This window comes from Oenanthe melanoleuca, chromosome 21 (genome assembly GCF_029582105.1).
Source record: "Oenanthe melanoleuca isolate GR-GAL-2019-014 chromosome 21, OMel1.0, whole genome shotgun sequence".
NCBI lineage: Eukaryota > Metazoa > Chordata > Aves > Passeriformes > Muscicapidae > Oenanthe > Oenanthe melanoleuca.
Window position 1 is genome coordinate 1,006,703 of NC_079354.1, and position 15,069 is coordinate 1,021,771.

At 54.9% G+C, this 15,069-nt stretch overlaps 1 protein-coding gene across 3 annotated transcripts in view; it reads left to right on the plus strand.

Annotated features, from left to right (window-relative positions):
* The window catches only part of PAX7 (paired box 7), a 107,584-nt gene that overhangs the window by 60,139 nt on the left and 32,376 nt on the right, over positions 1 to 15,069 (plus strand). For all 3 annotated transcript variants that reach the window (XM_056508168.1, XM_056508166.1, XM_056508165.1), the window contains exons 6-7: positions 223 to 388; positions 2,093 to 2,298. In XM_056508168.1, coding sequence (XP_056364143.1) covers positions 223 to 388; positions 2,093 to 2,298 — 372 coding nt within the window. The remainder of the gene's footprint in view (positions 1 to 222; positions 389 to 2,092; positions 2,299 to 15,069) is intronic.

A 15,069-nucleotide genomic window follows, 5' to 3' on the forward strand; every position in this document is an offset into this window, starting at 1 on the left:
GGTGTTCTCTGTCCCCAGGTGTGACAGACATTTCCTCACCCAGGTGTTCTCTCCCCCAGGTGTGACACACGTTTCCTCACCCAGGTGTTCTCTCCCCCAGGTGTGACACACATTTCCTCACCCAGCTGTTCTCTCCCCCAGGTGTGACACACATTTCCTCACCCAGCTGTTCTCTCCCCCAGGTGTGACACACGTTTCCTCACCCAGGTGTTCTCTCCCCAGGTGTGGTTCAGTAACCGCCGGGCTCGCTGGCGCAAGCAGGCAGGAGCGAACCAGCTGGCGGCGTTCAACCACCTGCTGCCGGGGGGCTTCCCCCCCGCGGGCATGCCGGCCCTGCCCCCCTACCAGCTGCCCGAGTCCTCCTACGCCAGCACCGCCATCTCCCAGGGTGAGCCTGGATCCCTGATCCCCCGATCCCCCTGATTCCCCCTATTCTCTCAGCCTCCCCCTGCCTCCCTCAGCCTCCCTCTGTTCTCTCTGCCTCCCCCTGTCTCCCCCTGCCTCCCTCTGTTCTCTCAGCCTCCCCCTGTCTCCCCCTGCCTCCCTCAGCCTCCCTCTGTTCTCTCTGCCTCCTTCTGCCTCCCCCTGCCTCCCTCTGTTCCCTCTGCCACCCTCAGCCTCCCCTCAGCCTCCCCTCAGCCTCCCCTCAGCCTCCTTCTGCCACCCTCAGCCTCCCTCTGTTCCCTCTGCCACCCTCAGCCTCCTTCTGCCTCCTTCTGCCTCCCTCAGCCTCCCCCTGCCTCCCTCTGTTCTCTCAGCCTCCCCCTGTTCTCTCTGCCTCCTTCTGCCTCCCCCTGCCTCCCTCTGTTCCCTCAACCTCCTTCAGCCTCCCTCAGCCTCCTTCTGCCTCCCTCTGTCTTCCTCTGCCTTCCCCTGCCTCCCTCTGTTCTCTCTGCCAGCCTCAGCCTCCCTCTGCCTCCCTCTGTTCTCTCAGCCTCCCTCTCCCTTCTTCTGCCTCCCTCATCCTCCCCGTGTTCCTTCTGCCTCCCTCAGCCTTCCTCAGCCTCCTCCGGTTCCCTCAGCCTCCCTCTGTTCCCCCAGCCTCCCCCTGCCTCCCTCAGCCTCTCTTTACCTCCCTGGGCTGGGCTTGGGCTCCCCCCAGCCCATCCCTGATTCCCTCACTGGGATGTGCTGGAGAATCCCGAGTCTGGAGAGCTCGGATTTCTCCCCAGCCCATCCCTGATTCCCTCACTGGGATGTGCTGGAGTATTCTGGGCTGGCCTTGGAGCCTGGGCTCCCTCCCACGCCATCCCTTGATTCTCTCGGGCTCCAGGGGTTTTCCCGGGGGTTTCCTGGTGGTTCCCATGGGGTTTCCTGGGTTTTCCCAGGGTGGTTCTCTGGTGATTCCCTGGGGTTTTCCCAGGGTTTCCATGGGGTTCCCTGGGGATTTCCATGGGATTTCCTGCGGGTTCTCTGGTGGTTCCCTGGTGGTTTCCTGGTGCTTTCCCATTTCCATGGGATTTCCATGGGGTTCCCTGGTGGGTCCCTGGTGGTTTCCCATTTCCATAGGGTTCCCTGGTGGTTCCCTGGGGAATTTCCATGGGATTTCCATGGGGTTTCCTGTAGTTTCCCAGGGTTTCCTGGGTTTTCCCATGGGGTTCCCTGGTGGTTCCCTGGTGATTCCCGGGGTTCTCCCAGGGTTTTCATGGGGTTTCCATGGGATTTCCTGAGGGTTCCCCGGGTGTTCCCTGGTGGCTCCCCCTGGGTTTCCCTGGTGATTCCCTGGTGGTTTCCCATTCCCATGGGGTTCCTGGTGGATCCCTGGTGGTTTCCCATTCCCATGGGGTTCCCTGGTGGTTCCCTGGTGGTTCCATGGTGGTTCCCTGGTGATTCCCGGGGTTCTCCTCAGGGTTTCCATGGGGTTTCCATGGGATTTCCTGAGGGTTCCCTGGGTGTTCCCTGGTGATTCCCTGGTGGTTTCCCATTTCCATAGGGTTCCCTGGGGGTTTCCATGGGGTTCCCTGGTGGTTTCCCATTTCCACGAGGTTCCTGGTGATTCCATGGGGTTCCCTGATGAGTCCCTGATGGTTCCCCGCGTGTCCCCCGCGTGTCCCCGATTCCCGGGTGACCCCACGCCGCGCTGTCCCCGCAGACGGCGGCAGCACCGTGCACCGGCCGCAGCCGCTGCCGCCCTCCACCATGCACCAGGGCGGGCTCGCCGCCGCCGCCGCCGCCGCCGCCGACTCGGGCTCAGCCTACGGCGCCCGGCACGGCTTCTCCAGCTACTCCGAGAGCTTCATGAACGCCGCAGCCCCCGCCAACCACATGAACCCCGTCAGCAACGGCCTCTCCCCGCAGGTACGGCCCCGCCGGGCCCCGCCGGGCCCCGCGGGCGGCGACAGCGCGGGGAGGTGGCACCGCCGGGCTGCGGGTGGGGCTGCGGGTGTGGGTGAGAGGAGTTGGTGCGTTGTTAATGAGCGGCTCGGTCTGGGCTCAGCGCTGCTCGTTCGCACGGCCAGGTGGGGTGAGGGGTCAGCGACACCTGGAGCAGCTCCCAAAATCATCGCAGAGCATCCTCAGGTGCTGGGTGTGACCCCAGGGACAGCACACCTGAGTGACTCCACACCTGACTGACTCCCAAAATCATTGCAGAGCATCCTCAGGTGCTGGGTGTGATCCCAGGGACAGCACACCTGAGGGACTCCACACCTGTTTCACCCCACACCTGACTGACTCCCAAAATCATTCCAGAGCATCCTCAGGTGCTGGGTGTGACCCCAGGGACAGCACACCTGAGGGACTCCACACCTGAGTAACTCCCAAAATAATTCCAGAGCATCCTCAGGTGCTGGGTGTGACCCCAGGGACAGCACACCTGGCTGATTCCACACCTGACTGACTCCCAAAATCATTCCAGAGCATCCTCAGGTGCTGGGTGTGACCCCAGGGACAGCACACCTGAGGGACCCCACACCTGGCTGACCCCACACCTGACCCCACACCTGGCTGACCCCACTCCTGGCTGACCCCACAGCTCATCCTGGCTGATTTAGGCATGACCTGGAGCTTGTCCCGGTCTGGCTGCACCCCAGGTCTGAGATGCAGGTTTGGGGTTTGAGTTTGGGCAGCTGCTGCAGCCAATCCTGCCCCAGGTGAGCTCTGCAGGAGGAAAGGAGACTCCACGCTCACCTTTGCTTCAGGTGCAGCTAAAAATGAGCAGCCAGGACTTGTTTTTATCCTGAGGGACAGCAAACCCCATTTTTCCACTCTCAGTCACTGAGCTGTGTGAAGGGCAGTGGCTGTTTCACATTTCCCATTTAGGATGGGAAACCAAAATAATTTGGAACAGGAGGAGAAATGAGGGAGCACCTGAAATGGAAAAGCTGCAGAGCTTTGGAGAGGAGTCCAGCAAAAGGGACACCTGTGGGTGTCAGGTGCAGCAGCTTGGGATCTCTTGAGTGTGAAAAAAAAACAACAGGGAAAATTTTGCAGCTTCTCTGGAATGGTGCAAACCCCTCACTTCTGGCTTTGGGAAAATGTTAAAATGTGGCTGGGATGGGGCTGGATGGGAAAATATTGAAATATTGACTGGCACAGAGATGAATGGGAAAATATTGAAATGTGATTGGGATGGGGCTGGATGGGAAAATATTGAAATATTGACTGGCACAGAGATGAATGGGAAAATATTGAAATGTGATTGGGATGGGGCTGAATGGGAAAATATTGAAATATTGACTGGCACAGAGATGAATGGGAAAATATTGAAATGTGATTGGGATGGGGCTGAATGGGAAAATATTGAAATATTGACTGGGATATGGTTGGAAAATACCAAATTATGACTGAGATTGGGGCTGATTGGGAAAATTTTGAAATATTGACTGGCACAGAGATGAATGGGTAAAATGCTGAAATGTGACTAGAATGAAGCTGGATGGGAAAATATTGAAATGTGACTAGGATGGGGCTGAATGGGAAAATGTTGAAATATTGACTGGGATGGGAAAATACTGAAATATGTCTGGGATGGAGCTGGATAGGAAAATGCTGAAATGTCACTGGGATGGGGCTGGATGGGAAAATATTGAAATATTGACTGGCATGGGTCTGGATGAGAAAAAAGTGAAATATGACTGGCACAGAGATGAATGGGAAAATATTGAAATGTGATTGGTACAGGGCTGGATGGGAAAATATTGAAATATTGACTGGGATGAGTCTGGAGAGGAAAATACTGAAATGTGACAGGGATGGGGCTGAATGGGAAAATATTGAAATATTGACTGGCACAGAGTTGAATGGGTAAATGCTGAAATGTGACTAGAATGAAGCTGGATGGGAAAATATTGAAATGTGATTGGCACAGGTCTGGGTGGGAAAATATTGAAATATTGACTGGGATGGGGCTGGATGGAAAATATTATAATATTGACTGGGATAGGGTTGGAAAATACCAAATTATGACTGAGATTGGGGCTGATTGGGAAAATATTGAACTGTGACTGGGATAGGGCTGGATGGGAAAATATTGAAATGTTACTGGGATGCTGAAATGTGCCTGCATTGGAGCTGGATATTGCTGCAAAGAGGGAAATGGGGGGATAGGCAGATTTCCCTCTGACAAGGGATTTCTGAGAGCTCGGGGCTCCGGCTCGGGGGATCCAGCCTGGAATTGAAAGGCGGGCCCGGGTTAGCCGGGCCAGGCCCGGGATTAACTCAGATGATCCCGAGTGCAATTTCTCCCCGGGGAATTAGGCGGGGATGAGACGCTGGGCTGAGCCCCGGGCACGGAGGAGGCCGGGCTGCAATTTCCATTTCCTTCATCCTCCCCCGGCCGTGCCGCCGATCAGGGCTGTGAAAGGAGCAGGGTGGCTTTGCCGGTGCTTATCCCAGTCCCGAATTCCCCTGCCCCCAGGCTCAGATATCCCTGAGCCCATAAACCCTTTGTGCGGCAAAGAGAGGATCCTTTATCCGGCAGGCCTGAAGAAAAGAGAGCTTTGCACCCCCGGGAAGAGGAGATTCCCATTTTCCCGACGCTTTTAATCATGTGAGGGCCGAGATAATGGTGTGGAAATTCATCGGTTCCCTTTGTGAGCCTAACCCAGGTTATTTCCTGACTGCTTTGCACTCGCTGATCCAAAATTCCTGCCTTTCCCAGCCCTCTGCTGTTCCTAGTGGGAGCAGATGAGAAATGCTCCCAGTGGGATGAGGAATCTTTTCGGGGAGTTTGGGGAGGTCTCTGTGTGGTTGTTGTGCTGAGAACAATCCGGCTCTGCTGCAGAATTCCAGGGAAATCCCAGCACGGCCCCGCCCTCCGGGCTGCCTGGGATCCTGTCTGCAGGGGAAAGAGGAGTTCAGGATGTTGGGAAAGAGGGAATTCAGGAATTGGGAAAGGGGAGAGCAGCAGGTGGGAAAGGGGAGACCAGGATGTGGGGAAGGAGGCTGGAAAATGAGAGTCCAGGAGGTGGGAAAAAGGAGTTCAAGAGGTGGGAAAAAGGGAGTCCAGGAGGTGAGAAAGAGGAAATTCAGGAATTGGGAAAGGGGAGTTCAGGAATTGGGAAAGAGGAGTTCAAGAGGTGGGAAAAAAAGGAGTCCAGCAGGTGGGAAAGGAGGCTGGAAAATGAGAGTCCAGGAGGTTGGAAAGGGGAGACCAGGAGGTGAGAAAGAGGAAATTCAGGAATTGGGAAAGAGGAGACCAGGAGGTGGGAAAAAGGATTTCAAGAGGTGAGGAAAAGGGGGTACAGGAGGTTGGAAATTGGGACTTCAGGAGGAAGGAAAGGGGAGTCCAGGAGGTGGGAAAGGAGGCTGGAAAATGAGAGTCCAGGAGGTTGGAAAGGGGAGTTCAGAAGGTGGGAAAGAGAGAATTCAGGAATTGGGAAAGGGGAATTCAGGACGTGGGAAATTGGGAGTTCAGGAGGAAGGAAAGGAGAGTTGAGGAGACTGGAAAGATGGACTTCAGGAGGTGGGAAAGAGGAGGTCAGGATTTGGGAAAGGGGAGTTCAGGAGATTGGAAAGAGGGAATTCAGGAATTGGGAAAGGGGAGACCAGGAGGTGGGAAAGGAGGATGGAAAATGGGAGTCCAGGAGGTTGGAAAGGGGAGTTGAGAAGGTGAGAAAGAGAGAATTCAGGAATTGGGAAAGGGAAATTCAGGAATTGGGAAAGGGGAGTTCAGGATGTTGGGAAAGAGGGAATTCAGGAATTGGGAAAGGGGAGAGCACGAGGTGGGAAAGGGGAGACCAGGAGGGGGGAAAGGGGAGCCCAGGAGGTGGGGAAGGAGGCTGGAAAATGAGAGTCCAGGAGGTGGGAAAAAGGAGTTCAAGAGGTGGGAAAAAGGGAGTCCAGGAGGTGAGAAAGAGGAAATTCAGGAATTGGGAAAGGGGAGTTCAAGAGGTGGGAAAAAAGGGAATCCAGCAGGTGGGAAAGGAGGCTGGAAAATGAGAGTCCAGGAGGTTGGAAAGGGGAGACCAGGAGGTGAGAAAGAGGAAATTCAGGAATTGGGAAAGAGGAGACCAGGAGGTGGGAAAAAGGATTTCAAGAGGTGGGAAAAAGGGGGTACAGGAGGTTGGAAATTGGGACTTCAGGAGGAAGGAAAGGGGAGTCCAGGAGGTGGGAAAGGAGGCTGGAAAATGAGAGTCCAGGAGGTTGGAAAGGGGAGTTCAGAAGGTGGGAAAGAGAGAATTCAGGAATTGGGAAAGGGGAATTCAGGACGTGGGAAATTGGGAGTTCAGGAGGAAGGAAAGGAGAGTTGAGGAGACTGGAAAGATGGACTTCAGGAGGAAGGAAAGGGGAGTTCAGGACTTTGGAAACTGGGAGTTCAGGAGGTGGGAAAGAGGAGGTCAGGATTTGGGAAAGGGGAGTTCAGGAGATTGGAAAGAGGGAATTCAGGAATTGGGAAAGGGGAGACCAGGAGGTGGGAAAGGAGGATGGAAAATGGGAGTCCAGGAGGTTGGAAAGGGGAGTTGAGAAGGTGAGAAAGAGAGAATTCAGGAATTGGGAAAAAGGAGTTCAGGAGGTGGAAAAAAGGGAGTCCAGGAAGTTGGAAATTGGGAGTTCAGGAGGTGGGAAAGAGGGAATTCAGGAATTGGGAAAGGGGAGTCCAGGAGGTTGGAAAGGGGAGTTCAGGAATTGGCTAAAGTGGTGCCGCTCTGGCTGGTGCTGGGACACCCCCTCAAACAGCAAAGAAATCGATTTTTTTCTGTATTTTCTGCTGCTTTTCACCCCCAGCCTCCTCTGCCAGGTCTCTTCTGCCTTTTCAAGTGTCTCTGGGTTTTTTGGGAGGGTTTGTTGTGCTGCTTCACTCCTACAGTTCCTGCTGCCCTTTGATAATCCAGGCCTTGAATTCCTGTCACTGCTCCCTGCAGAGCAAGGGCTGCTCCAGAGCCAAAAAAAAAAAATCAATTTGGGGCAGGTGGAGCTGGGGAAAGGCTCAAATCTGAGATAAAAGGCACTTCCAGAATTGTTATTCCTGAGAGCTCAGGATCTCTGAACGGGATCTCCAGGGATTAAGGCAATTCCAGAAACACAAAGAGCCAAGAGAAACTTGTTCACCTCCCCAGAGTTGTTGCTTTAATTTTCTCTGGGCTTTCCCTGGATTTATTTTTTTTTTTGCTCCCTGAGTGAATTCAGTGCCTGGAGCTTGAAGCTGCATTCCCAGTGCCAGGTTTGCCACTGGGTTTGGATCTTTCCTGGTTCTGGGAATTCCTTCCCTCATTTCCAGAAATCTCCTTTTCCCTGGGAATTCCTTCCCTGATTTCCACAGGTCTCTCCTGGCTCTGGGAATTCTTTCCCTCATTTCCAAGGATCTCTCCTATCTCTGGGAATTCCTTCCCTCATTTCCAGGAATCTCTTCTTCCCTGGGAATTCCTTCCCTGATTTCCAGGGATCTCTCCATTCTCTGGGAATTCCTTCCCTGATTTCCACAGATCTCTCCTGGCTCTGGGAATTCCTTCCCTGATTTCCACAGATCTCTCCTATCTCTGGGAATTCCTTCCCTGATTTCCAGGGATCCCTCCTGGCTCTGGGAATTCCTTCCCTCATTTCCAGGATCTCTCCAATCTCTGGGAATTCCTTCCCTGATTTCCACAAATCTCTCCTGGCTCTGGGAATTCCTTCCCTGATTTCCACAAATCTCTCCTGGCTCTGGGAATTCCTTCCCTGATTTCCACAGATCTCTCCAATCTCTGGGAATTCCTTTCCTGATTTCCACAGGTCTCTCCTGGCTCTGGGAATTCCTTCCCTCATTTCCAGGATCTCTCCAATCTCTGGGAATTCCTTCCCTGATTTCCAGGGATCCCTCCTGGCTTTGGGAATTCTTTCCCTTATTTCTACAGATCTCTCCTGGCTCTGGGAATTCCTTCCCTGATTTCCACGGATCTCTCCTATCTCTGGGAATTCCTTCCCTGATTTCCACGGATCTCTCCTATTCTGGGAATTCCTTCCCTCATTTCCAAGGATCTCTCCAATCTCTGGGAATTCCTTCCCTCATTTCCAGGGATCTCTCCTGGCTCTGGGAATTCTTTCCCTGATTTCCACAGATCTCTCCTGGCTCTGGGAATTCCTTCCCTGATTTCCACGGATCTCTCCTATTCTGGGAATTCTTTCCCTGATTTCCACAGATCTCTCCAATCTCTGGGAATTCCTTCCATCATTTCCAAGGATCTCTTCTATCTCTGGGAATTCCTTCCCTGATTTCCACAGATCTCTCCAATCTCTGGGAATTCTCTCCCTGATTTCCACAAATCTCTCCTGGCTCTGGGAATTCCTTCCCTCATTTCCAGGATCTCTCCAATCTCTGGGAATTCCTTCCCAGATTTCCAGGGATCTCTCCTGGCTCCAGAGAGGCCACGCCGTCTCCCTTCCCTCAGTGCCACCAATCCCTTTCTCCGTCTGGTGCCTTTTTTTTTTTTTTTAATTTTTTTTTTTTTTGTCGGAGACACTGTGCCCGTAATAAGCATTCAAAATGAGCCTTGCTGGGCCAGGAGAAAGGGGAGGGGAAGAAAGAAGGGGAGGAGAGGATGAGATTTGGGAGGGGGGGAGGAAGGAAAGGGAGGAGGGGGTTTAAATAGCAAAGAATTAGAAAAAAAAAAAAAAATCTGATGCAAATCACTGGTAGAGAGAAAATTATGTGCAATTACCCGAGCGATACTGGGCAGCCGTGCCCACCCCAACCAACAAGATCTCATTAACAAGCAGAAAATAAGATTGAAATGGTGTGTAAAAGAGCTGAAAAATGAATTTGAATGCTGCATTTGTCCACAATTACCCCCTCGTTCACACATATTTTATTGCAATTTTTTTATTATTCTTAATCTTTCCATCCCTCAAAGCAGATTGGGAACATCCTGGCATTACAGTTGCTGAGGGAGGAAGCATTAAGGATTCCCCGTTTCCCTGAAAGGAGACCCTGCTCCCGCTCGAATTTTCCAGCCTCGCTTTTGGCCGGATCAGGATTCATTTCCCGGTTTATCCGCGTTGTCCCCTCATCCTCTAACACCGGCGCCTTCCCTTCCCCTCTCTCCTCCCTGGTTTCTCCAGGATGCCCTTCAGGACTCCCTCTCATCCCTCACCCCGCCTTCCTTCCCCTCCTCAGCCTCGGGAATTCGCAGATTCCCGCAAAATTTTGGGAAAGGGAAAAGCGGCTCCGCCTCGGCTGCGTCTCCCTAAACTTTTAACCTGCACATCCCAGGGAAGCCGCGCGGTTTTCCGCTCAGGTTTCTGGGATTTTGGGGATATATATTTCACCAAACAAAGCCCATCTGCTCTTGTCAGTTTGACGCCTCTGCTGCCGGCAAGGGGAAAATGGGAGAAGGGAACATTCTTCCCGTGTGAAAACAGATCCCTCCTTATTCTCCTGCTTCCGAGGAGGGTGGGAAGGGGGGAATTCATATCCCAGGGGCCTCTCCGCGCTCCGTTCCGTGAGGTTTTGATGGGATTGATCCCGCTGGAAACCCATGGGGAACAAAAAAAAGTGAGATTTGATTCCCTTAACCCCAAATTCTGCGTTCGTCCCTGCGCGATTCCCGCTCCAGGCGTTGATTCCTGCGTGCGTTACTGAGATAGGAAAAAAATTTGGGGGCACGGAAGGATTTGGGAGAGAGCAGTCTGTCCTCGAGCTGCAATCCCGTGGGAATTTTGGGATTGGATAGGCCCCGTGACACTGAGAAATCAGCGAGCGGCAAAGTGGGGAGGAATGAGGGAGAAATAGGAGAAAAAATATGGAAAAAAACTGAGGAGAAGAACAGGGACGGTGGGAGGAAGGAGAAGCGCGGGGAGGTGTGAAAGTGCCTGATAAACCTCTAGATGTCGAATTTGAAAATGGGAAATCTGTCCTCAGAATCTCCAAATCTCCGTCCCCATCCAGAGCAGGGTGGAACAGGAATTCCCGAATTCCTGCCGCAATCCGGGGGGATTTTCCCAGCTCCGCTCGGGGTCCTGGCTCGGGGAGGGGGGCAGCGAGGCTTGGCCGGGGAGGATTCAAGCGCTGATAACTTCGGGAAAATGAGCAATTCGCAATTAACGCCGCAGCCCGGCATTCCCAGGGATTTGGGGGGAGCGAGAAAAGCGAGGGATGCAACCAAAGGAATCAATAATTGGGGTTCGGGGGCACCCGGGGCGCGCACTGCTGGAAATCCAGCTGTGTTCCAGCTGTGCCCCGCCTGGGGAGAGCCATTCCTGGCAGGAAAACCGGGATGGGGACGCAGCCCTGAGCTGTTCGCTCCCAGAAGGGTTTGTGGGGTCAGCCCCAGGGGCGCTGGGATGGGCTGGGACGCGGGCTCGGGGCGCTCCTGGCGAGATTCCAGCTCGGGAATCTCCTCTCGGCAGGATGAGGGGACCGGAGCGCCCTCCCCCGTGTGCCCCGGGGTTGGTTTTCCCTTCGCTTCGCCATCCTGTGCCCCAAGGAAGAGGGAAAATCTCACTCGGTGTAATTCCCTCCCATCCCGACTGGGACACCCCTGCAGACGCTGCAGCACTGGGAGGATTTCGGGGCCTGGAGCTGCTCAGGAGGGCTGGGCAGCCCCAGAGCCTCGGGAGAGGTTTAAGGGATGAGATAAATCCCAAAAGGATTTGCTGGGCTGAGCTTTGGTGTGAGCTGGGGGGGACGCTGGGGGTCGTGTCAGCTTCCAGAGCGTCCGGAGCAGCCTCACACAGCCCCGGGTGTGGGGCAGGGGCAGGGAACTGCCCTGTGATGTGGGCTCGAAATTTGGGGTGCAGGGAATGGCCCTGTGATGTGGGCTCCACATTTAGGGTGCAGGGAACTGTTCTGTGATGTGGGCTCGAAATTTGGGGTGCCAGGGAATGGCTCTGTGATGTGGGCTCGGATATTTGGGGTGCCGGGAACCACCCTGTGATGTGGGCTCGAAATTTGGGGTGCCAGGGAATGGCTCTGTGATGTGGGCTCGGATATTTGGGGTGCCGGGAACCACCCTGTGATGTGGGCTCGACATTTGGGGTGCAGGGAACTGTTCTGTGATGTGGGCTCGGATATTTGGGGTGCCAGGGAACTGTTCTGTGATGTGTGCTCGGATATTTGGGGTGCAGGGAACTGTTCTGTGATGTGGGCTCGGTATTTGGGGTGCCAGGGAATGGCCCTGTGATGTGGGCTCGGATATTTGGGGTGCCAGGGCCGGGCAGAGACATTTTTTGGACATTTGGGGTGCCAGGGAGCAGCTCTGTGATGTGTGCTCGGACAGTTTGGGGTGTCAGGGAATGGCAGGGACAGTTTTTGGGCAGTTTGGGGTGCCAGGGCAGGAGCAGGAACATTGCTGGGACACGTCGGGGTGCCAGGGCTGAGCAGGGACATTTTTTTGACAGTTTGGGGTGCCAGAAAACGGCTCTGTGATGTGTGCTCGACATTTGGGGTGCCAGGGAGTGTCAAGGACATTTTTTTGGACATTTTGGGGTGCCAGAGCTGGGCAGGAGCCGCTGTGTGCCCAGGGAAGTGCAGAGGGAGGAGATCCAGGAGAATCCCGGTCGGGAAAATCTCTGGGTGCTGGAGGAAATCTCTGGGTGCTGCAGGGAAATCTCTGGGTGCTGCAGGGAATCTGTGGGTGCTGCAGGAAATCTGTGGGTGCTGGAGGGAAATCTGTGGGTGCTGCAGGAAATCTCTGGAGGAAATCTCTGGGTGCTGAGGGGAAATCTCTGGAGGAAATCTCTGGGTGCTGGGGGAATCTCTGAGTGCTGGAGGAAATCTCTGGGGGGAAATCTCTGGGTGCTGGAGGAAATCTGTGGGTGCTGGAGGGAAATCTCTGGGTGATGGAGGAAATTCTCTGGGTGCTGGGGGAAATCTCTGGAGGAAATCTCTGGGTGCTGAGGGAAATCTCTGGGTGATGGAGGAAATCTCTGGGTGCTGCAGGAAATCTCTGGGTGCTGCAGGGAAATCTCTGGGGGGAAATCTCTGGGTGCTGCAGGAAATCTCTGGAGGAAATCTCTGGGTGCTGGGGGAATCTCTGAGTGCTGGAGGAAATCTCTGGGGGGAATCTCTGAGTGCTGGAGGAAATCTCTGGGGGGAATCTCTGGGTGCTGCAGGGAAATCTCTGGAGGAAATCTCTGGGTGTTGAGGGAAGTCTCTGGGTGATGCAGGAAATCTCTGGGTGCTGCAGGGAAATCTCTGGAGGAAATCTCTGGGTGCTGGGGGAAGTCTCTAGGGGGAAATCTCTGGGGGGAAATCTCTGGGTGTTGAGGGAAATCTCTGGGGGAAAATCTCTGGGGGAAAATCTCTGGGTGTTGAGGGAAATCTCTGGTGCTGCGGGGTCTCTGCTGCCCAAAATCCGCCGCTGCCTCCTCAGACAGGATCAATTTACGGCGGGGCCGGAGATCACAAATCCCGCGGGCTCCGGGAGCGAGCAGAGCCTCCATCAAAGGTTCGGGGGGTCCCAGCTCGCCGCCCCTAAACCCTCAGCTTGGAGATGAGGGGGATCGGATTTCAGGGAATGAGCACCTGAAAGGCGATCGGGAGCCCAGGGCACATCCAGGGAAACCGCGGGGGCTGGAGGTGGGGCTGGGAAATAGGGATGTGGGCATGGAGGGGTTGTTTGGGGAAATCATCCGGAATTTGGGAGTTTATCCTGGCTCGGGTTGGGAAAATGGGATGTAGAGATAGAGGGTTTGTTTGAGGAAATCACAGGGAATTTGGGAAATTGTTCTGGCTCTGGGGTTGGGAAAAGGGGATGCAGAGATGGAGGAGTTGTTTGAGGAAATCACCCAGAATTTGGGAAATTATCCTGTTGGGAAAAGGGGATGCGGAGATGGAGAAATTGTTTGGGGAAATCACCGGGAATTTGGGAAATTGTTCTGGCTGTGCGGAGAAAAAGGGAATGCAGAGATGGAGAAATTGTTTTGGGAAATCTTAGGGAATTTGGGAACTTGCTCTGGCTGTGGGGTTGAAGGGAAAGAGGGAATGCAGAGATGGAGGGTTGGTTTGAGGAGTCCCCAGGGAAATCAGGGATTTGCAGGGCTGAGGGGGAAGAGGGAGCAGAGATGGAGGGTTGGTTTGAGGAGTCCCCAGCAGCGTTTGCAGGATTGAGGGGAGAGAGCCCGAACCGAAGAGTTTTGGGTCGGAATTCACCCCCCAGGCCAGCGCTGAGGTGACACCGGGCTGTGCTCCCGGGATGTCGCAGCTGCCACCAGCTCTGGGGGCTCCTCTGTCCCTCCGGAGCCACCCCCGCCCAGCTGAGCCTCGGAGGGACAGAGAGGGGACACTGAGGGGACAGAGAGGGGACACTGAGGGGACAGTGCCGTGGGGACAGAGAGGGGACACTGCCATGGGGACACTGAGGGGACGTTGCCCGGCCCTCCCCGAGCTCCGCAGCGGCACCGAGAGCCCCTCGCTGCCTCCTCTCCTCTCCTCTCCTCTCCTCTCCTCTCCTCTCCTCTCCTCTCCTCTCCTCTCCTCTCCTCTCCTCTCCTCTCCTCTCCTCTCCTCTCCTCTCCTCTCCTCTCCTCTCCTCTCCTCTCCTCTCCTCTCCTCTCCTCTCCTCTCCTCTCCTCTCCTCTCCTCTCCTCTCCTCTCCTCTCCTCTCCTCTCCTCTCCTCTCCTCTCCTCTCCTCTCCTCTCCTCTCCTCTCCTCTCCTCTCCTCTCCTCTCCTCTCCTCTCCTCTCCTCTCCTCTCCTCTCCTCTCCTCTCCTCTCCTCTCCTCTCCTCTCCTCTCCTCTCCTCTCCTCTCCTCTCCTCTCCTCTCTCTCGCTCTCCTCCCGCTCTCCCTCCGCGCTCCCTCTCTTTTCTCCCCCATTTGATGTCAGAGGAGCTGTCTGCCACTCGCGCGTCTGTTCCGAGAAGGGATCAGAAGTTTCAGCGAGCGCTCGGCGCCTCTCCTTTGATCCATGTCCTGAGGCCTGCTTGACAGCGAAAAAAAGCATGGAGACAAAACGACTCAGTCAAAGTGATTCCTGACAACTGTCTCCATGAGATAAGGAAGCTCTCTGTGTCTTGGTGGCTTTTTTTTTTTTTTTTTTTTTTTTTTCTTCTAATACCGCCTCTCCGTTTCCATAAGAAGCGGAGTCACTTTAAACCAGAGGAGCAGCGCAGGAGAGCCGAGCACAGAGCTGAGCTTTATCGCGCTTCCCGTCTCCTTTCCCACTCCTATTTTTTTTTTTTTTTTTCCCTCTTTTTTCCCCTCTTTCCCCCGTTTTTCCCGCACGCCGCGTTCCCCCGCGATGCTGCAGAGCGATCCCGGCGCGGTGGCGCTGCCCGGACATCGCTGCGGGCGCAGGGAGATGCCAGCTGTCCCCGCGAGGGGCTGCGGGGACACCGAGAGCCATTATGCGACAACAGCCAGCCCTTTCAGGAGAGGGAGGCGGCCTCATTACCAGCCGGGCTTTATCCACCGCTGGCCACTTAAGCGGCTCCTCGGAGCTGCTCCCCCGCTGCTGAGCCCCGGAATTTTCTTTGGGATTGTTGGATTTCGCTTTGCCGGGCTCGTGTCACGCAGGGAATGTCCCCCCCTCCTTTGCTGGCGGGGCTGAGTTTGAGAGGGCTCAGCCACTCTGGGGGTGCAGGGTTTGGGAAAGAGGTGTGGGAGCAGGGAATGGGGCTGGGATTGGGATTGGGATTGGGATTGGGATTGGGATTGGGATCCCAAGCACAGCGAGCACATGGAGGGGACAGGGCGGTGTCACAGACCGCGGTG